This window comes from Uloborus diversus, chromosome 1 (assembly GCF_026930045.1).
Source record: "Uloborus diversus isolate 005 chromosome 1, Udiv.v.3.1, whole genome shotgun sequence".
In the NCBI taxonomy this organism is placed as follows: domain Eukaryota; kingdom Metazoa; phylum Arthropoda; class Arachnida; order Araneae; family Uloboridae; genus Uloborus; species Uloborus diversus.
Genome location: NC_072731.1, coordinates 36,590,561 through 36,614,424, shown reverse-complemented (window position 1 = coordinate 36,614,424; position 23,864 = coordinate 36,590,561). Strand labels below are relative to the sequence as shown.

The 23,864-nt window shown below is 33.2% G+C and overlaps 1 protein-coding gene across 1 annotated transcript in view; it reads right to left on the bottom strand.

Annotated features, from left to right (window-relative positions):
- LOC129229364 (syntaxin-like) overlaps positions 1–20,356 on the bottom strand; it is a 282,349-nt gene extending 261,993 nt beyond the window's left edge. Inside the window, exon 1 of the mRNA XM_054863657.1 lies at positions 20,201–20,356. Coding sequence (XP_054719632.1) covers positions 20,201–20,233 — 33 coding nt within the window. The 5' untranslated portion in view covers positions 20,234–20,356. The remainder of the gene's footprint in view (positions 1–20,200) is intronic.
- Positions 20,357–23,864: the final 3,508 nt, after the last annotated feature.

The window sequence follows — 23,864 nt, the reverse complement described above, 5'->3', positions numbered from 1 at the left end:
ATACTGAACTAAGCTTACCAAAAGATTTTTTGTAAGCTGTTTAAAGTTTAAATATTTTATATTGAATGCTATTAATCTCGGGAGAATTAACCCAGGGGTTTTTAGAAGTCATTCAGCACTTTAAAAACCACTAATTAACAGAGGAACGAGGAAAGGAAAAATACCGTTTGTTTCGAAATGATAGGTCCGCTTTCATATTTGAAATTTGATATGCATAGTTTTTAATAGAGAATAAGAAAGCGTTTTGTTTTGACACACATAATTAGAGCCAAAATGTAAAAAAAAAATATATTTTTTGAAAAAAAAAAGTTTTTTTTTTTAAATACAAATTGGGTTTTTTAATTTTTTTAACGACTTCAAAGACTATAAAGACAGAAAAATAACCAAATACCAGTAGCGTTATTTCAGTTTAAAATCACATGAGAGTAAACTGAAAAAAAAAAAATAATAATTTAAATTAATTTTATCGTTTCATTTCTATTTGCCACTTTTTTATAATACAAAAATCTTTCTGCAATTTACACATAGAAATAAATTTAAAAACATACAAATTTCAGCCTCCTCTTTTGATGAATAATATTTTAAGTTAGCTAAACCCGGTCACGCTTTACTATGGGTCAGGATAGTGTTAAATGATTTTAAGTAGATAAAATTATGTCAATGAACAACAGATTCACCAAGAAAACATAATATTCAATTTAATATCCCACTTAGTGTTGTTGTGGCTTGGCTATGCAGTGGAATGAAAGAAAGAAAAAAATCAAAATATTTTTTACGAAAAATATTCCGAAGTTAGTGAATGGGCTACATTTTTGGTTTGCCCGTTTCTACATCTACTAAAATATACATATTTTACTGACTTTACAGCATGCACATATAATTCTGCTGTGGGAAGAAGAGACATACTGAGTAACACTTTGGGCCGAGTACCGAGTTATCGATTACCGAGTTCCAATTATGTTTTAAGAAGAACCACCGACACACACGTCATGAATTTCGAACTTATTGGATTAGTAGTATAGACCTCCATGTCCATATAATAGTTTTTAAAACAAAATTCCAGCTGAAACTTAATTGCGCATTATGTAAAAGATTTTGTTTGTGTCAAAAATTTTATAAAAAGATAATTTTCAAAATTACAAATAAACGAATACTAAGTGTGATTAATCAAGTTGGAATTAAAACAAATTATATCAATCTATTTTAGTTCTAGCCGGGGGTGTGCACAGAGATTTTGGGGCCCGTCACAAATGACTTTTCCGGGTCCCCTGCCATATTGTTTACCTCTATATTTCATGCCTAGCCAAAAAATATTGGGTCCCCTTCAGGCTCGGGCCGGGGCCTCCGCGATCCTTCTTCGAGTAGGCCTGGAACAGGGTAGAAGCGAAAACCACTAGGCGATGGTTGCTTTTCGCCGAACTTGATGTTTGCGTTCTGTCTTGTATCGTTTGCTTAAACGTTTGCGATTTTTTGTATTTATGTTTGCGTTTAATTAACTCTTATTTATAATTTAATCATAATCGATGGATAGTTATTTATTTCTTAAGAATTAAAGCTGCTTTTTTGCCATAAAAATTACCATCAAGAGGTTAAATTAAAAGCTTCTTGCAAAAATATTATTTTTCAACTGTGAAGGGAATAAACAAAAATCGTTTTAATTTAATATAAACCTGCCCGAGCCACGTCAGTTATCTGATTTTTTTCAAAATCAGTGTTAACAAGAAGAACTACGAGGTGTAGTTGGACATAGCGTCGCAAATACTGTGTCCCCCCCCCCTTTTTTTCATTTTCTTTTTATTTTATGGGTTAGATCTTTATATCATCTCTACTAAACTGCTTGTACAATAGAGCTAAATACGATACATGACAAAAATGCAAAATGACAAATTAGCGGATACTGCCATTTACCTTCCTACGGCAGAATTTTACACAAGATAAACTTTCGTTTCCTAATTTCAACTATCGAATGCAAAGCATATTTAAAACTGATGTCAATTGAACTCGAAACATACCTGGTCGAACTAAGGGCTATTATTGGAAGCAGTAAGTAGGTAGGAGGGAGTACTTGAGGAGGTAAAATCAGAATTGTTGGCTCAATTCAATATATTTTTGACTACGAATGGTTTACGATTACATAACTTTGACTGATCAAGTTCAAAATTTGTCCTATATTGCTTGTGTGCTATCATTACTAATCGCATCTCTCATCCGTAAATTTTTTTTATATATAAGTTTCTTCTTATCTATCTTGATGAATAGGAAGCATACGGAAAGTATTTTCGCGTTCATGTAGATGTATATCTTGATCATTTGGGAAAATAATTGAAATATTGCAATGGATCGTAGCACCTATATGAGCATGGGCGCCCACATGGGGTGGGGGGCAAGTGAGGGCTTTAGCACCCCCCCCCCTCCCCTAGACATTAGAACTTTCTTGTTTTAAAAACTTTTTTCTTTGCAAAAATGTAAAAACATTTCTTCTCCAGCCATTAATGAATAAATTTTTAAAAATATTAAATTTTAACTCTTTTAATACTGAAATCAGGGAAAATATCCTGCTAAACTATGGGGAAATGTCTGAGCTCCCCCCCCCCATAATTTTACGTATGGGCACCCATGCGTAAGTGTTAGTTATTTTTAGTTGCTCATTTCTGAGCTGAAAAATATCAAAATCACAGTGGAATATATTATTACAAAACTGCTGGCACAGTAATGTAAAAAATTATTTTTTCCTCGTGGTGCTTTTTTAAAGAAAATGCAATTTAAAAAATATCAGGGTCTTTTTCTCTTTAAAAGCAATGAAACTTCAAACAATTTTTTTGAAACTTGTTTTCTTCATAGTATAAATTTTCAGTTTATCTTAAATTTATTCAGGGGTGTTGCTTTTCGACGGAAATAACGTAAGCTAAATCGTGCGAAAACGGATTGATGAAAACCACATTTTGCGGCCGAGAAACTAAAGAAAGCAAAACCCTCAACCAAATTAACTATAAAGTCATCATCACCAAAAACAGTACAACCAATAAATAAATATAGACATAACCTTGAGATATTCTTGCTATAAAGAACTAAAGAGCACGGAAAAGCGTCATGCAGTCGTTCTGGGGAAAAATCGCTTGCACAACCTCAAACTTTTGGAATTTATGCTGAGCGAACAAAATTATTTGGAGGGCTAAAAATGTCACTTGACATGCTCACTTATCATGACTTACTTTCACACATAAAAAATCAAGAAAATCAAAAAATGTCACTGCCACACTTAGTCTGAATTTCAAAATGACGGCTCGTAATTCACGAATTGTTGAAATTTTAAACGCTGAATTTCTGAATTAATACGCTAATATATACTTTCACACAGGCGAGAAAAATATGTGGGAGAACGGTGAATTTCACTTTCAGCAACGTTGACGCATTATCTATAGAGTGGCTTCCGCCCACTCCCTTCACGCCCACAAAGTGGAGTAATTAAAATCTGAATTCCAATACCTATCATTCACCCACGATTTCCTAGACAAACGAGAATGTGAAATTAATCTCACATTATTTAATGCTATAACGAATACTTGATACTTGATTCGGGCGAACACCAATAGAACATTCCGGATTTGCGGATAATCAATGTCAAACAGCATCTCGAAGTAATTAATCAACAAAACTGATACACAAAGACCATAGAAAAAACATTTAATTCCCAAAACAGTCAGCTTTCTTTCTCGATTAAAAAAAAAAAAGAGTGAGCAAAACAGGACATTTCTATAGACAATATTTTGTGAATACAATGCTTAAAACGATGTATTAAAAAACTTTTAACGTAAGTCCCCCCCCCCCTTCGACACTGTAACTGAAAAATTTAAGCTTGAAAAGTGTTAAAAATGTGTCCTTCTGACTTTTTTTCGTGAACATTTTTAATAGTTGAATCATAATTGATTTCCACGTTTTATGGCATGATAAACACGTTATGAACTTTATATATATATATATATATATATATATATATATATATATATATATATATATATATATATATATATATAATGGCGCGGGTGGGAGAACGTCTTTTGGTGGGCGCTCTAACTCAAAAAATAATGTAAGGAACCGAATGAAATTCGGTGATTCAAAAATTAACTTCCAATAGAAAAATGTGTCGATTACTTATGACACCAATTAATCAAGAGCGGGACAATCGAACGTTTTCTTGTTAAGTGTGAAAGCGTGACTACTACATCTTATAAAGATCGACAGAGTGGTGTTAGGACATATTTCTTCTTTCGTCCAAAGGCGGACAATTATAAAATGTTTTAAATTTTACTAAAATAAATTGGGTTTGAGGATCAGAGGTAAAACACAGAAGCTCAATTAAAGTACTCTGTTAAGTGCCAGAATGGACCCTTCACAGAATTTTTAATAAGACAAAGACTAAAAGCAAAATTTTAAAACACTCGACTTAAATGAATCACAGCAAAGAAAGCCTCTCTATCAAGTCACCTTTCAAACAAACGAATTAATAATAATAAGAATATAATACATAAAATAAATGAAAATCGGTTCATCAGCTTAAGAACTACGATGATGCTACACATATTAAACTTAGAAGTTTCAACCCACCCTTTTCGCTTCAAAAATTAGATCCGTTACAAATATCACAGTTACATCTAACACAAGAGAATGAAACTGGATAAAAGATCTTTCTCCCACATAAAAAACAGCGACAAGAGATATTTTAATGGACAGCCCCTTAGAACACCTTTCTGAAATAACTCCAAAACACTTTCCTTTCTAGAGCGGAAGTTGTACGGGCGATTGCGTGTGGTTTTCCTCGATATCAGCATCGAATGGTTATTTTCTTAATCATCATGACGCGTGCGAATTCACTTTTCAAAAAAGGCTTCTCAAAATGGTCATCTAGAAAAAATGGTGTTCTGTACAGAAGAGTATCAAAGAATTAAGCCGTACTGACCAAATAATAATAAATTGCCTTAAAGAACCTTCATTACAATGATATATAGGGAGCATAAAAGTTTTGATTTGGCGTATCAATAAATTCTAAAGGAGGAAAAACATATCAGAAAATAAAGTAGTACCTATATGCGCTATGATCATGGGTCATCAGGTATTATTGGGAAAACACTAAATAAAACGACAACTGCTACTTTGGCATTATTACTAGGAATATTTAGTAGAATGAAAAACAATTTGCAATCAATGAAGAACGGTGAGATACAAAATGCAGTCACTTTTCATGCCAAAGAGTCACACTTGTATTGCTTCAGACACAAATGGCAGACAAATAATTCATGAATAACTTTCCACTTGCATAGATGCATTAAATAGCTCTGATCACCCAGAGATGGGAGTGGTTAGCATTTACTCTAATATGATTATCAATGATACAATTTTAAATGTAGAAGACTCTTAAAATCGGCAAGTCACAGTAGTCTCAAAAATTCCATCAGACATTAAGAAAGGCAGATAAACAATGGCTATATTGCTATATTCACCAGAAAAGAGAGTAAAATCGGTGATTAACATCATACGCTGGATACAGGAGTTATATATGCTAAAATAATTCGTTTAATGGTACCATAAAGGTAACAGTCTCCTTGAAGAAATTATTCAGTCAAGAACTGGTTCCTCATTCTACTGCTTAATGTGATGATGATGGGAATATGAGAGATTCAAATAAATCTGTATTGAAGTCAAAACTGAAAGTAGATTACAGATGGTATGTAGGAGTCCCCCAGAAGTTATCATTCTTGACGCAGAGACAATATCTTGGCCCACAACGCTAGCAGTGGTGAGTCATTGTATTAATACTGTAGAAAACCATACTAAGCACCGCATACAAAGTATTCTAAGGCATACTTTGACAAATGCAATAACTTTAGCACGAAGTCACAATGTCAAAAAAATGTTTCTGTCGTGATTTTCAACCAAACGAAGAATCATCACTTTTTCAATATGAGACATCAGCTTGAAAATAGCAGCAAATAAGACGAAAGTAATTAAGTTTGGTTGTAAGCAGACTAAATTTAATGAATGTTCCTCTATGCCAAGGTGTAATTGTTATTCTTCTCCGCAACACCCCAACTCTTAGCTTTCAGCCTTAAGTTAGTGTAATTGTTACTGGTAACCGATCTTTTTACTATTGAAATTGGCATGGGACCGCAAGCACACTCCTGTTGTCCTGAAAAAGCTGATGTGATTATAGCAAGCCACATAATTTGCAAATAAGGAAAAGGAAAGTCACGTCTAAAAGTCATTTCTGATGACACAGGTACTTTGCATCTTAGCTCATCATCTTTATATAAGAATGGGAGTAATGCTTTAAGGAACAGAGTTGATCATGAAGAAAAGCTCATCGGAAACTAGAAAAAAGTCATGCCAAACCTCCTATCAGCGCATACTTTTACTGACTAATGTACTGCTATTTTTTCCCAGCTATAATCAAGAGGATTGAGAGCCAATGAGAAAGGTGAACCAGATGATTTCTACAAAATTTTTGGCAGTGTGCAAGTAGGCAGTGTGGATAAAAACCAGCTTCAGTAGAAGGCAAGTCGCTAAGTTTTAAATACATATAAATGCTTCTTTCGCTCAGATCTCCATTTGAAACATAATTTACCACAAATTTTCTAGAGGCTGTCCATCCTGCTTGTGACCATATATACGAGAAATAAATTTTGATGCTGAATGTATCACAGAATCTATTGTCACCATTGGAACACCAAGATAATTATGTCCATGACATTCTTCAGCTCCAAGCGAAATGCTCAACTTAAACAGTTGCAGGTAAACTGCTCCATGCCGAAAATTCTCTATGCCATGTCCAGGATTCTGCTTTTGTAATGGTTTTGACTGCAAGGATCCTTCAAAACCATCAAATTACATTAATGATAGCGATAATGCGATAGCAACACTTAAAAAATATATCCTTCAAAACCATCAAATGTAATAGTGATAACGATAATGACACCAACAATTTAAAAAATACTTTTAAGAAAAATGAAAACACAATTTGTGCAAAGTTATCTGAATATATCATTTTTCTTTTGCAAACTATTCTTCGTTTCAGCAACAAATTGTTCTATTACAGTCTGTATGTGACGGGACTGATTTTATTCGTATCCCTTTCATAAATATTGCTTTCCAATTAACAGTAGAGCCTCATTCATCCAGATTTATGACCCAGGTTGTCCGAATTAATGAAAGTAAGAATCAAACAAAATAACCTATAAATTGAGCTAAGGAACACAAACATACTACTGTTTGCCATACAAATTCTCATGAGCGCTCACCCCAGCTTGCTGCTATTGACACCATTCGACGTCACCGTAACACAGGCCTACAAAAAATACTCGTCTTTTATTAATACAAACTTTACATCTAAATGGCTGTCCGGAAAAAAGGGTTCGGATGAATAAGGGTTTACTACATATTTTGTCCTGACTAAAACTTACAATAATTTTTAAAATTTCTAATATATTTCGTCGCACTTATGTTTCCTATTTTTGCTTTTTACCTTTTATAGTGAATCTTGAATTTTGCCATTTTGAGAAAAACGCTCAAGGTTTAGCGTCTGGCACTCATTTGGAATCAGCAGGTCAAAATAGTAGTAGAGTCAAAAAACATTATATGTTCGAAAAAGAGGTATACGGCCTTCTAGCCTGAACTAGTGTAGCAAAAATTTACTCATCAAAAGAACGATTTTTTTTTTTTTTTTTGAGAACAATTTATTTATTTAGTATTATTATCAATAATGTTTTCTTTTTGAAAAACAAAGCTGGAACTGGAACGATTACTTAAGGCGCACTTTAAATATAAGTCTAGGTCAAAAATTTCACTGAATATATATATATATAATTTTTTTGATATCAGTTATTTCTTCCTACATTATGAAGATTTTCCTTTTCTATTTAGTTTAGGCAAATGCTGCTGAACTGGCAAGCGCTACTCTGCGACCATGAAAGTATCCTCTTGAAAAGCGCCAACAAAATAGCTAGCCTCTCTTGATGTTCTGTCGAATATTTAAATTTCATGAATGTTGAGAATCGAAAACATTTGTCATCTTGAAGAATCGTTTTTTGCCAAAATGTCAATGAAAGGCACCTGTTTTTGCAGTTACAGATTTCTTGATTTCAACAGATTTGACGGTGAACCTTTTGACGCAATTTTAGAATTTCACTTATATAAGATGGGAGTTCACACTGCAATAATCTGTCACACCTGCAAAACATTCGATTTACTGTCCCAAAATCCCGGTCGCAAAGGACAAGTAAATGTTCTCTCAGACGAAGGGCATGAGCAATCTTGTTAAATTTCTTCAGTTTCATTTCCAGAAAAAATCCTCAGAACAGATTTGATCTTACTTTGACCAGCATATACGTCATCATTGAAAGCGTACAGTTTTTTTCTTTTTCTTTTTTCTTTTTTTTTTTTTTTACCAGTTCCTAGAGTGATGTTAATAAATCCATGAGAAAATTAAATTTCATTCCGATACTTCTCTACCATACATCTTACCCAAGCTAGTGATTTCGAATTTTTCCGGGAGGGGGGAGGGGAGAGCGTGATTTTTATGAGATAGCATAAAAACTTTCACAATTTTCGTAGTGAAAATTTACTGATCAAAAGAACAATTATTTATTTATTATCATTATTTATATAATTTTCTTTTTGAACTACCAAGCGGTATAGAAATGAAATTATAACGTTTTTCAAGCCCATTTCAAGTATAAGTCTAATTTTTTACACATTCGGTAACGATTTCAATGTTGGCAGGTGAACGGGAAAATCTAACCGATTTAAAACTTTGTATATCTTGCCATTTTCTATTTGTTAACAAGTAAAATGTTTGTGACTGATTTCAGTGTAAGCGAGGTTTTTAAAGGAATGTTCAGTTTCAGAGCAAAAGCACCGAATATTGGGTAACTTTTGTCCTTGCCTACTTCAACTAACATGATTAAGAAAAATATAATAATGATGTGCGTAAAATGAGGTTAGGATCATTCAAGTTTCGACAATAAAACAAACAGTTTTTACAGGTTGGCACTTATTATGAGGTATGAAAAATGTAGCATTAAACAAAACACCGTTTCATTTTAGCAATCATTTATTTGAATTTCAAACTTTTGTTGAAAAATAAAATTCAGCAGATAATATTGGGATTTTCGATTTGTGGTGCAGACTACTGACAGAAATGAGTACTGACTTGTAATTAATGTTATTAATTATGAACTGAAGTTACTTTTACACTTTCAACGAATATGTGTTGATTGTTTATTTTACATAGCCAGAATCTCGTAAAGTAAGAAGATATTTCAAACTCCGGAAAATAAACAACTTTACAGGCAAAGAAGAACCTTTTATTAGGCTTATGGGAAAAAAATGTCGCAGTCCAAAATGTCTGTCCAAATGTCTCCTATCTAAAATGTCATTTTAAAATTTCGGCATTCCAAGATATCGATGTGTAAAATGTAGCCATTATAAATGGTCGCCGTTTCACAATTACGATGAAGAATTTCAGCTATTTTAGAGGAGGATTTTAGAAGATGTTTATCTTACTGTGATGCAGTCTTGCATAATATAGACGAACGCGCGAACGGCGTTTGCAGAAAATTTTTGGGTCTGCAGAAATTGTTTTCAAACTGCTAACGTTAATGAAAAAATGATAATTCTTTTAAAAAGAATTTTTTTAAAAATCCCAGTTCATTGCTGTTAAAGCATTTCTCCAAAAGTCTTTTAAAGCACGTGTGAAAAAAATTAATAGTTTTGGCAGTTTTCTTCAGTTGGTAAAAAATAAGAAATAACTATATGTTATTATAAAAAAAATGATTTAAAGTACTTTTTTTTGTCTCTTTCATATTTGAATATAAATTTAATTCTTTATTCACAAGTGTGAATTAGGCAAAATAATTATTTGCAGAAAATTTTCCAGTTACGATTTGTGTTTGCAGAAAGCTTTTCATTTTATCTAAGTCTGCTGTGATGGTATTTTCAAGGACGGTTTTCATTCTTCTATGGAATTTTTAAAAAGGTATTTGACGCTTTTCAAAGAGGAATTTTTTAATATTGTTTTCCTTAGTCGAATAGAGATTTTTTGTGACTATTGTGTTAATATTCCAACGCGATTTTTCAAGGGCTATTGTTTTTATTAGGGCTACAGGGTCAGAGGGCAAATGACCGACTCTTGCCCTGGGAATTTTAGAACCTTCGACTTCAACTCTTTCACCCCAAAATAAGTTCGACTCCTACTCCAACGCTGTAAATACAATTCAGAAGCGTTCTTGGGAAAATAATGGGATGCTTGCAATTTCTGCAAGTAACATATCATGTAAGAAACAGGAATGTTTTCCGCTAAAACTCAGCAACCTTCCTGAAAATATCCAGGCATCTTTCTGAAGAATTCAGTAATTTCCCCGATTAAAGTCATTCGTCTCATTGTAACTTTTAGAGACAACTTAAGCGAGTTTAATATAACAGCTTGGCACCATCCTGCTTTGTTAAGAAACCTCCAGAAGAATTATTGGAAACACAGCCAAAGCTAAGACAGAATTGCAGGCAAGTACCATGAATCTAACTCACCTGTGGTTCTTGCAAAGCTACGGAATCCAGAGAATTATTTGCTCTCATTGAAAGCTTTGACAGCCTGGAAAGGCCGTAATCGAACTAAAGCCGATACACTTATTAAATATTCTCAGTTAATCTACATACTGGTAGCTATAAGTACTTTTCACAACAGTGAGTAGTCTGCACTTGTGCAACTTGTAGCAATTCAGAAAACTTTTTGACAAAGAGACTTGATTTTCTCAGGAAGTGGATAAAAAGCTGTGAAATCCCGAAATGTTCCACGGAAAATAATCACTGCAGACTTTGAGGAAAAATAACTGACTCCGACTTTTGGAATTTTAAACCTTTGACTCCCGACTTTCACTCCTAACTCTGTCCGACTCTGTCTTCGAGTCCGTAGCCTTTTTCTATAAAGTTGTTCTTGTTCCACTAGGCCTTTTAAAGAGTAGTTTTCAGTACTCTGAATTATCGAAAAAAAAAAAAAGAAGAAACTCATTGCAAAAAGTTTGTTTAAGCTTTCAAACTGAAATGATCCTAATCCCCCTCAGGTTCCTATATTTTCATTTCAAGTACATTATTATTGTTTTTCTTTATCACGTTTGTTGTAATTGACAAAAACAAAGTGTACCCACCATTCGATGCTTTTACCTCTAATTGAAAACTCCTTTAAAAGCCTTGCTTATACGCTGAAATCAATTACAAGCACTTTATTTGTAACAAATGCGTAATTTGTAATAAAAAAATATTTTATGGAATATGGCTGACATTTACGAACAAGACAGTAGAAAATGTTTGGAATTTTGCAAGGAACTCATTTTTAAAGGCAATTAACATTCTCTCCCAAATTTTATGCTAAAATGCATCGTTGTACAGTTAAATTTTTCGACCCGATTGAATGAACCAATTTTAGACCAGCGACATTTTGGCCCGGTGACATTTTTGAATGACGACATTTTGGACCGATGACATTTTGGTCGTATACCGTTTTTAATAGAGATGCACCTAATATTCGGTTGGCATTTGGTCTATTGCATATTTGACAGACAAACCAAATATTTGGTTCCGGGGAATACTTTAATATTCGGCAACCGAATAGTAAACAAATTTAAATGTTCGATAATTGGGAAACAAACTTTTTTTTTCTTTTCTTTTCTTTTTTTTTTCCACAAAGAATGAAAGTTACCTTATAGTACATTGTACAAAATTAATTCAAATTGCTATGATTTTATCACATTCAAAATAGTTTTAATGTAAGAGAAAACAATCAGATGTTAAATTTAAATATTGTTGCATTTTAATTATTCTTAAATCTTACGATACATTACATTAACTTTATACCATTACAAACTCATTTAAATATGACACAATGAACAGAAGAAAAAAAAAAACTCATAATGTTAAGTAGTGATAAATACATAAAATCAATTTAGTACAAACTTAACATTAAATGCTAATTTTTATATAAAATATGCAGCTTAAAATAACTGAGAACATATGAACATTAAATTTTGAAGCATTTAGATTTCTTAATTTCTGCACCAGGGTTTTTAAAATGGCCAGCCATTAGCTTAATTTCTGTAGCCCGTGAAGCCATTTAGGACAATAATTTTCAGTTAAGTTTCAAGTTCTTAAGCAAAAAAGTTTTTTAGAAAATCCATAAGGGTCACAAATACTGTCTACTAATGAATACCATACTTTACATACTATGAGACGCACTTCAAAATTCAGTTGCATTTTATATGCAGAATGTTTGAGATTGAATGACAAGATCTTAAGGTGGATATTTTCCCCGGACGTTGCAAGTCCACAACCTAAGTTTATCCATTGAACGCATCACAAATTTTTGGAAAAGTTTTTTTTTAATTCATTTTATAATTTATATTTACTATGATGTCCAGTATCTCCCCCTCCCCCCTGAAAACGAATTTCGGTTATGGCTAAAGTTAAGTTGCGGTTCCCAAATGCTTGCAAGTTAGACACCCGTTTCATAAAATATTAAATATTATTTGATTGCAACCAAATTAAAATTACTCATTGCAATTAAGTTGAACACTCCTTGCACTTAAAGATTTATATAGAAATATCTGGCAATGTTTAAATTTCATTCTCCAATTTTAATAATGATAAAATTATTTAGTAGCTACTGAAGTGCAATTTGTAATGATATTTTAAGCAACTTGGGTTGGTATTTGTATGTAAGGTAAATGCAATATTCCTTATTTATGACAGTACATGTTACAATAATTATCAGTTATCAAATCATATGTCAGGAAAGAAATTAACTGTCCGAATATCCAAAATTGCAGATAGATATAAACCAAACTAGCCATTTACTTGTTTTTGTTTTTGATTTATTATATTTTTTATCTATTTTGAATTAATAATTATACTTAATGTAGATAAATCTGCTTCAAATGGAAATGCATTTACATATTAGAAAATAATTTTTAAAAAAAACATTTTCTACTTGAAAGACAACAAGCAATATATTACATAAAAAGTAGTCGAAAACTTCGTACTGCATAGTGAATAAAATATGACAACGTATATAAAGTACAAATTGAGAATGGAATTATTATAATTTTTTATTATAATTTTTTAACCTTTTTCCATTCTCAATTTGTACTTTATATACGAACGTTGTCATATTTTATTCACAAGCAATATATTATACCGGGGTGCCAACGAGAGGTAAGGGGGCGGTCCATGGCGCAGACCGCACTAAAATGAAGTTTTAATGGAGATGGGGTAACTTTAGAAGGCTTTTGGGCTTACTTTAGGAGGCTCCTTTATCCGGTTTCGTCGATATATATCATGATATACAGGGTATTTATTCCGTTTTAACATGCAAGATCTTTACTTTTTGTAACCACTAGTCCTAGATGTATACTTCCAATTGCAGAAATGTTCAAAATCAGATGCAGAGTTAAGGTTTTGAAAGTTGAAGCCCATGGCAGGGGTATGGCAGTTAATGTAGGGAAATGTCAAGTGCTACACTTAGGTCATGGAAATAAGCGTATGAGATATCGTTTACAGGGTTCAGTCATAAATCAGGCAGAAAATGTTATGGATCTGGGTGTCTTTATAAATCAGGACTTCAAGTTTAGTCAACAGTGCAGTATTGCTAGTAACAAAGCCAACAAAATGCTTGGGTTCATCAATAGATCTATTTCAAACAAATCTAAGAAAGTTCTTCTGCCTTTATATAGGAGTTTAGTAAGACCTCATTTGGAGTATGCTGTTCAGTTTTGGTCGCCTTATCTGAAGAAAGATATTTTTGTATTGGAAAGGGTTCAAAGAAGGGTAACTAAATTAGTAAGGGGACTCTCAGATTTAGATTATGATACCAGACTTAATAGGCTTAACATGTACAGCCTGGAGCAAAGGAGAGTCAGAGGGGACATGATTCAGTTATTTGAATTTATCAAAATGAAAGATGTAAATGGATTAAATTTTTACGGGAAAAGCAGAACAAGGGGTCATTGTTTTAAGCTATTTAAATCTCAGGCTAACTTGGAAATCAGGAAAAACTACTACTTTAGCAGGGTCGTGGATACTTGGAATAGCTTACCGGAAGAGGCGGTAATGAGCAAGGGAGTGGATAGCTTTAAGAGGGCCATTGATCTTCATTGGGGACTAATTAATTGACTAGGACCAGCCTAGCTGGGCCCAGAGCCTGTTGCTGGTCGTCACATTTGTATTTGTATATTTGTATTTGTATTTGTATTTAATTTATTGTGTAAACAATTTGAAGTAATTTACTTGTGAATACAATATTGATGTTCAATTCAAAGTCAGTTTTCTTGTTGTCGGAATTTCGGGGGTTAAGGGTGGGTGATTCAGCTAAGATATACACCTCTTCCTCTTCTGAAGATCAAATAAATAAGAGCACCTTTGTTTTCAATAAACAATGGCAAACGACGCTGCGCTCGTATCCCCTTTGTTTCGTCTCCTTCGGAACCGGTTCTATTGTAACCCAGGGACTGAATCTTGACGTTGTGCATGCTCCTCCTCTTTTTGTGTCACGTGAGCTTCGTTCCGTTTTTAGCTAATTTTAAGCTGTAATTTTGAAGAATCCAAGTCAGTTTTTCAAAAATTGAGTTGATTTTTGGGAGTTTTAAGTAGAAGACTGTTCAAATCAATCAACGTTCCGCGATTACCCGAACCATGCAGGTTCCTCATTGTCGCTATCGACAGGGAGTTGAGATGATACACTAAATACTGTATTGAGTTGAAGAAAGCATTCGAACATGGAACTAAAAAACTCATAACTGGTTTTTTATTCTGCTTAGAAATTTCGAACAGGTACCATCTTCTGCAGAAAAATCAGAGCTTTCGATGGACATTTAATGTAAATATGTGCAAGTATTTTTTCATCCCCATATTAGAGAATTTATACCAAAATTGTGTTATATTGCCCCCTAAGGGGGTTTTGCTCCCCATAACGGGACGAAAACTACCCTATGTGTTATTCTGAGGCATAAGCTATATTATTGTAAAGTTTCATCAAAATCCGTTCAGTAGTTTTTGCGTGAAAGAGTAACAAACATCCATACATCCAAACATCCAGACAAACTTTCGCATATATAATAGTAGTAAGATACTGATATGTAAGAAACTCTTTAAAATTCGACTGGACTGATTGTGATTCGTAAGATCAATGAGATCCAAAGCTTCAGGTATCATATTTGGATATGTGGGCAGGGTTGTCCTATTTTGTCCACCCCAGGAAAAACCGTCCTGGGCAATAAGAAATTTTGTCCACTTCATCAGTAAACTGAAAGTTTTGTGCTAAAAATTTAAAGTTTGAAAATAATAATTATACAGATTTTTCCTATTCAAGTAGTATTTTAATAGAAAAATAGCATACATAAATATGTATATAAACAATGGATTGTAAAATATTTTAAAGTGAAAATAAAAAAAGTAAAATCAGTTGTGTGTTAATAAATCAAATGAGTATTAAAATAAAGTATAATGCATGTAATAGCATTTATAAAACAAGCACATCAGCTGTAAATTTTAAGATGTTTATCTGTCATATGGAGGTTTATTATCCATAATAAGTGCATTTATAAAATTAAAAAGTAGAAACAAAAAGTTTTTAAAGGTTGGAATTTCAAAACATTAAAAATCTTATTGAAAAAAAAAGAAAAACTACTTGATATTAATTTGATATTAATAAATGAAATGTTGGCATGAAGTGAAATCTGGGTACAGATGAGATATACCCCCCCCCCCCCCTCCCATTTGGCGACAACCGATTTTTTGCAAAAAATATTTTTCTCGCCAATGAGGCGATAATTTTTTAAGCATGGCATCCCTGGCGAAATTAACCTGTGTTTGGCAACCCGAAGACAAGCTTAGATCTGTTCTACTTGGGTTGTTTACTTGGTTTCACGCAGGAGAGATGCATGTTGTTTCCTGCAATATACCTTACAGGAAAGCTTATTTTGTTTGTTAGTTTAAATTCAGTAGTTGTGTTTTGAAGTAAAAACATTAGGAAATGCCAGTTTCTTCAAACTTGAACGTTAATTAAAAGTTAACTCCAACGTGGTGTGTATCTGTAACATGACATTGTCATATGATGTTTTGTTTTAGACTGAGTGTGAGGATTTATACCATCAAAAGGTAAGTTCTTTATTTTAAAATGAAAAAAACTCTCATTTCCGAAATTCTTTGTTTTTACAAATCCTTGAGGGGTTCTTGTAGTTTTAACGTTATTTTTACTGTATGTAAATTAACTTTACAAAAATAGTACGGTTATTTTGTTCTAAAATTTAATTCTTATCGATGCCACGAATTATTTAGACATATTCTATTAATGTGTCTCCTTTAGGTACTGAATTTCTGACTCCAGCATTTTTAAAAATATGAAGATGTTGTTTTATGTAAAATGTAATAGGAATTTTGAAAGCATGTCTGGATGGCAAATAAATGTATGGTATTTTCTTATTGTTTATGTTTGGGATGTTCTGTTGAGACATTTCTACTTTTCATACATTGAAATTTGAGTAACTAAGCACTTTTTTGGCTGAAATAGTTATTGATTTTGGGGAAGTTTTCCGCTTTAAACATCGCAATTTGAATCGCTTTGCTCTTTTTTAGCAAAGTATGAGAAAAGTTTTTGTTCGATGAAATGCATTGGAAAATAGCTTTTATTTCTATTGGTACATATTGCATTGGTGAGCTGTTTTAGTAATTTGTCAATTTAAGCATTTTAAATACTTTCTAGTAATTTTTCTTTGTGTACAAAAATTTTCTAGTTTCTAGTATTTTTGAAGTGTATATTCGCGATGTTTTTTGTGGTGGTTTTATGTTTTTATACATGTGTTCTGAAGTGCTTTGATCATGTTTTTTTACCTGAATTTTTCCTGTTGGCGCTAAAAAAAGCATCGCTAAAAACGATGTATGACGTATAGATCGTTTTATTGGCCACGCTTTCTTGGCGCCAACAGGAAAAAATCGCCAAGGGTGGGGTATATGACATTAGTTCCGAAATCTGTTCTTGCAATACAAATACAAATGTGATGATCAGCAATAGGCTCTGACTAGGCTGTTCCCCCTTGTCAATTTATTACCTAGTTCCCAATGAAGATTAATGGTCCTTTAAATAATACCCCCCCCCCCCCTAAATCTAGCTACCCTCTTGTCTATTATAGCCTCTTCCGGTACACTGTTCTGAGTACCCACAACACTACTAAAGTAGTAATTTTTCTTAATTTGTATGACATTAACATATCCATAAAATATGCTGAGTGCATCAATATTTTACTATGGGTGACATCAATAAAAACTCGAAAAATATAGCAGTTATACAGTAGAAGACCGTTATAACACCGACCTGTATAACGCAATTCTCTATAAACCGCACTACTTTTCAAAAGTAAACAATAGGTTTTGAAGTTTAAAAAATCCGTCTGTTTTGCTTTGCAAAAATAAAAATTGTTAGGCAAATTAAATTTTGAAAGTTTTTTATCTTTCCATCTTATTTGAAAGCTTTTAAATTGAAAATTAGTTCTCATAGTAAACAGAAAATACCAGATGGCTCTTGAAAATGCAGCTGTTATGCAAACCATGAAGCTAGCAGAAGTGCAGGATTTTGATTGTGAAACATATTTATTTGTGAATAACTAATTGTAATATTAGTGCTTTAATACTCATTGCAGATGAAACTCATTCTGAAGTGCTAATATTTAGATATATTCTGAATATTAGTTTCAAAATTTGTGAAATGATCTATATAACGCAAAAACCTGTATAAGGCAAAAGCTCTGGTCCCAAGGTGTGCGTTATAACGGTCTTCTACTGTAACATTATTTTACTCTATAAATCTTTGTTTTGTATGTATGTCTCCAAGCATTTCATTTGACTTTCCCATCGCGTTTATTTTCTATTATTGTATATAATAGTCTAATCATGCCCAATAGCTTATTCACTGTTAAATTTTATTACTTTTAAGCAAATTATAATCTAAAATTAGCTGCACCAATGTGTAATTAATTTTTTTTTAGATTTATGAAGTTCTAAAGCTAATGATTCCATTTTAATTAAATGATTAATTTATAATAGAAAATGCATTAGAATAATATACCAATATTATTACACCATAACAATAAATTTATGTATGTTTAATCAGTTTATTTTTCATTTTGTCTAGTTTCTTCCGGCATCCTGGACCTTTTACAAAAAAGTGGACGAAATAGCAACCCTGTATATAGATGTCAAAATGAAATATTTAGCTGTAAAATATGACCATCAGCTGGTGTTAAAAATTAGGGGGTCATTAATTGCAATTTTGACCTAAAAACTTTATTTTGACAACTATGATTTTACATACACTCGCCATTTGCGATGCTAAACATTTCATAAAAATATTAGTTGATGATCATGTGTTTATTCCTCATTTTTTGAGCCTTAACTTCATACATTTATTATACATTATTATGCAGTTCGAATTGTTTTAAAATTACGCCTAAGTGTGAAACATTTTTGCAACTAACTAAAAAGCTAGATGCCTATGACACCTTACTTATGACCTATTTTCAAACCCTGACAACAATCACTTGCTTCTACACCCAATTACAATAAAACTAATATGCTTTATGATAGCTTGAACTTGTTTTATTTGTTAATAGAGCAAGATAATATAGATGCGCACACTGCGCTTTGTGTGGATACATTTGCTGGCTGTGCGCAGATATATGTTATACATTTGCTGTAGATAGTGCATTGTCTGATAATTTTGAAATACAGTATAACCCAGATTTAACGATTATCAAGGGACTGGAAAAAAATATCGTTAAATCAAGAGGCATACATGTTCAATGCACTTAAATCCAGACCAGTGAAATATATCATTAAATAGAGGAAATTATAAAATTGGATATCATTAAATCGAGGTTATACTGTAAAATCAATATTAAACAACGAAAAGATAGATAAATTAATGATAAAGTCTACACTTTGCTGTTATGGATACATGATTGAAAGTAAAAGACATTCTTACAAAAAATTTTGCCCACCCACTGTATATTGATTTTCATACCTGAAGATAGTTTTGAGTTGTGCACAGATAGATTATATATTTATCTTACTATGTTAGTTAACTTTGCAACATATAACATTCAACTAATTAATAATTATTGAAGCTAATTGAAATAAAGATACATTTTGAAACATTTTTAATACAACTAAAACACATTTAATGTTAAATCATAATATGCTGAAAGTTTTTTGCTTTTTATAATTTATCTCAGCATCAACTCAATTTCAGGGAAGTTATGCTAGTTCAAATTAAATTCTGACAACTGTCATGTCAAAAACCAGTTTTTGACATCAAAATGCCAACTCTGTTTCACATTATTTTTAAATAAATAAAACAGAGTATGAGTATTACAACATAATATTGTTTCAGTGAATAAAAAATTGAAGAAATCAGAAATTGTAACATTAGTATAAATGTATAGTATTCAAATGTATATAGATACCTTTAGCTTATAAAACATGAAACTGCATGCTTTTAAACTGTTGAATTAATATTGCCTTGACCAGAATCATTTTTTATAAATTTAAATTAAGCCTCCGTGCGAAACAGGAGATTAATATATAAAATATAGAGTTCATACAAAGTCAAACGAAATTTCTTGTCAAAATCAAGACTATGCAAACATTAAGATTAGATATATCTAGATTTTAAAATACTACTGCACTGCACATAGCTATTCTGAAATACGGGGGAAATTGCAGGCACATAAATTGAAAATACGAAAAAATTGCTGCCAGAGTACTTTATAAAATTAAAACGTGATAATATTGGTCAACCATCAAATTAATAACGTAACAGTAAGCGATCATGCTCAGAATTTCAAAAATTCGGGTCGATTTCGAAAAAAATAAAAATTTAAAACCAATCTGTAATCTTGTACACCTGACATAGCAGCTAAAAATAAAACTTGTGGTTTCTCAAATAAATTCTAGTTTACACTATGCAATTTAATGAAATAAGACTCAATTCTCTTCGAAGAATTTTTTAAACACCAAGTTTTTAAGGGGAAAGATCCCTACAATCTGTTCAAATCTTAAATAACCGGCAACATTAAATGTGCCAGAACTTTAATCAGATATCGAATACACTTACCGCTTTCAGAGCTGCAAGTCTATCCTTCGTCATATTTGGTTATCTTTATAAGTTTATAATTTCACAGAGCAAATATTTTCGATATATTTGTGGACTAATCACCATATAAATTATAAAATTTCACCACACACATTATTGAAACCAACAACAGCACAATTTTTTATCGATTTTCTGTCAGCACAGCCGGTTGCTGAGCATAAAGCGACATCTACAATTGATTCTGCATAACCGTAGCCTACGAGAATCTGTGCTGTTGCTTGAAGAGCCTGTTATTTTCCCTTCGAAAGCGAGGGACAGGGGCAGGGAATTTCGCCCCTAGATGGCGCCTATAGCGAGGCCAACAAAGCTCTCTGACAGGCAAACACAATGTGTTTTGGACTGTCAAACTTATTAGATATCTTGCTATAATATGCATACTTTTTCAAATTTTCAACTTTCAAGCATCTAAGGCAACCCAGGATACTCTCCCTTAGCACCTGGAAATGAAAAATATTGTCCTTTGAGTCACAATAGCGCGAGGAAAACAAGCATCGAAAATGAGATAAATTCCGGTCAGAGAATTAAAGTAATAATTTCAAACGCAAAGAATGTCCTTGTTTTTCGTAAATTTTCGTTAAAAACTTCTTTTACTCTTCTCGGTGCAGTTACCAGATAACATTTTGTTTTTGCCAAATGTATTTTTTACTTTTAATACGTTTTTTTTTTTTTTTTTTTTGTTTTATTAGATGCTAAAACCTAACTTTCTAAAAGCAGTTTTCTTTAAACATATGAAATCCAGGGGTGTCCCCCCCCCAAGCTTACTAACAAAAATTACCCCCTCCCGTGAAAAAATTTTCTCGACCCTTTTTCCTTTCGTATTTTTGCTCTTCTTTTTAAAATAAATTTGTTTAAAAAAAATATTTTATGATTATTTATTTTTAATAATTATTATTATTTTATTAGAAAAGTTCTGTGCTACGCAAATGACATACACAGACACACAAACTAACTAAATAAAAAGAGTATAAACAGTTTTCAAAAAAAAAAAAAATTTTATCAAAAATAAATAAATTAAAACAAAAAAAATTTTAAAACTTTTAATTCCCCCCGGCCCCATTTAGATGGCATTTTCTTACAATTGTGAGATTCAACAAAATGAGATCAAAAACCTTTTTTACCCCCCCCCCCCCTCCCCCAGAAATTGTTGATGGTACAGGCTACGTTTTGATCCCCCCCCCCCTCTTGTGGTCACTCCTGACGAATATAGCAATCCGAAGAAGCATAATTGTAATAAGACTGATAAAAAATATGTATGACCTTTTAGAGAATTGATTTCAATGTGAAAGGAAACAGGCGGGGGGGGGGAGTAGGGTCCTGGTGCAGACAGTGCTGAAATTTTTAGGAGGTAGTTTAAGAATTTTATTTGACCTCATGGGACATGATTTAATGATTAACTGTCTTAACCCGGATTCACCCCGCCCCGCTTTGAGTTTCGTTGTCTGCTTTGTTTCACACTGAAATGAATTCTCTGAAGGTCATGCATCTTTTTATCAGAGCCAGTAGTTGAAGAAGGTTTTCGATCTTGTTTCATGCAGTCCCTCTTGGGGGGGGGGGGTTGGAGGGAGCTCCGTGCAATGGAAAGGGTGTGTCATCGTTCTTGGGTAGATGGGCAACGTATCGCTCCTTCGAACGCTAAGGAGGGCCCTCCAATGACAAGACTCCTCCAAAGGAAATTTAAAAAAACTCTAAAATTCCCCCCTGTTAATTTAAGTAAAAAAGACTACCCTTTTACCCCCGTTTGCACCCAAGCGAGAAATATCCCCCCCCCCTTAGGAGGAAGGTACACACCTTCAAATGCAAAAAGCACGCCCCGTTAACGAGACTCCCCTCCCCCCCCCCCAAAATACGATTTTAAAATCTCCTAAAATCCCCTCCCCCTTTTTATACCAATGGCGCAGTCTCTGCCAGGAGTCCCCATTCTCCACGACTAATATTTTCTTTCCACACAGAAATGAACTCTCTCAAGGTCATACGTCTTTTTATCAGAGCCATAAAATACAAGCACTTGCTTATGCCTTTTCAGATAGTCATTTAAAAAAAAAAAAACCCACCAGAAAATATTTTGATCAAAAAAAAAAAAAAAACCTCCAGAAGGTATTTCTGGCTGCGCTAGTGCCACAGTTCAAAGATTAATGTAAGGGAAAAAATGAAAAATCCAAATTTTGGTCGATTTTTCTCATTTTAAAACTCTATTGTAGCCTTAAACAATTTTTATTTTGGATGGGAGGGGGGCAGCTGCCCTCCCTTCCCTTGCCCTTACTCCTTCTAGCTGCGCCCATGATGACCAATAAAATGAAGTTCCGAAACTTACATTGACTTTGAACTGCAATTCATTTTCCTGCTACGACTTCGTACAGTTTGCTTTCATTATTTAGTATAAACTTATTTTACATGTAAGAATTTTTTCGAAAGGCATTTGAGAAAATTTACTCCCAGGGGTGCCCACCTAGAAAAGGGGGGTCAAGGTGCAGACTGCACCATTAAAATTTTTACGGGGGATGCTCTGATGGATATTTTTCTCATTTGGGAATTGTCTCCTGCTTTTTTTGGGGGGGGAGGGTCTTTGTGATATTTAGGGGGTATGTGCCCTTACTCTTAGAGGGGGTGAGCAGCCCTGGGTGCACAGTGCCCGATTAAGTTATCTGGAACCTAAGGTCAAACGCTCTTTCAAGGCCCTTTTGTATTTAAGTCTAAACCTCACAATTTTTGTCGTTGGCTGAAACAGTTTAAGGCATTTGGAGGCCCCTAAAAAGTGGGGGCTCTATAGTTAGTCAGTCTATTCAGTAATCAGACTCTGCGTGCGACCGGCATGTTAGCATGTGCCCTTTGGTATAAAAAGGTTGGGGACCGCTGGTATCAGAGCCCGATCATTCTGATATTGGACATAGGGCACATTTCTATTTCAGGGGCCCCTAGAGCCCGACTAAGATTTTTGAAGACACTGGGCATGAAAGTCATTTCGTGCCCCCTCCCCCTGTTTCCGCTGATTCTGAAGCTACTAAATATTTCGATACTTGCGTATTAACACAACCATTCTAAATTTGGTGGTACCTCATATCACAACATTTAAAAAGTAGAAGAGATATAGTATACGATAATTCGAGTAGATGTGTTAAACTTTGCCTGTTACAGTTTACCGTAAATATAAAAGTTATCTACAATATAACTTTTAATAACAAATACAGATCAAGCTGGGAATGGTTTTGGGATTTGCAAAGAGATCAAATTTTTAAGAGGAATTTTTATAAGATATTTTTTCTTTGTCTTGGCATTTGCAAAAATATCAATGATATTATTGTACTCTATAGATTCTGAGTGAAATCATTATTTATTTTTATTTAGCATGATAAATTAAGGGAATTTTAGGCCCCTGAAATCTAAGAGGAGGGGCCTGTGCCCGCATGCCCATGCGGTAATCACGCTCTAGTTGGTATAGAACAGGGTTCTCCAACCTTTTTCACTTGTGGGCCACATTGAAAATTTTTTGAGACAAGGCGGGCCGGTCCAACAATATTTTAGCCCAAATGGTCCATTTAGCATATGGCCTATCCTCCACCCATACATCGCGAATGATATATATATATATATATATATATATATATATATATATATATATATATATATA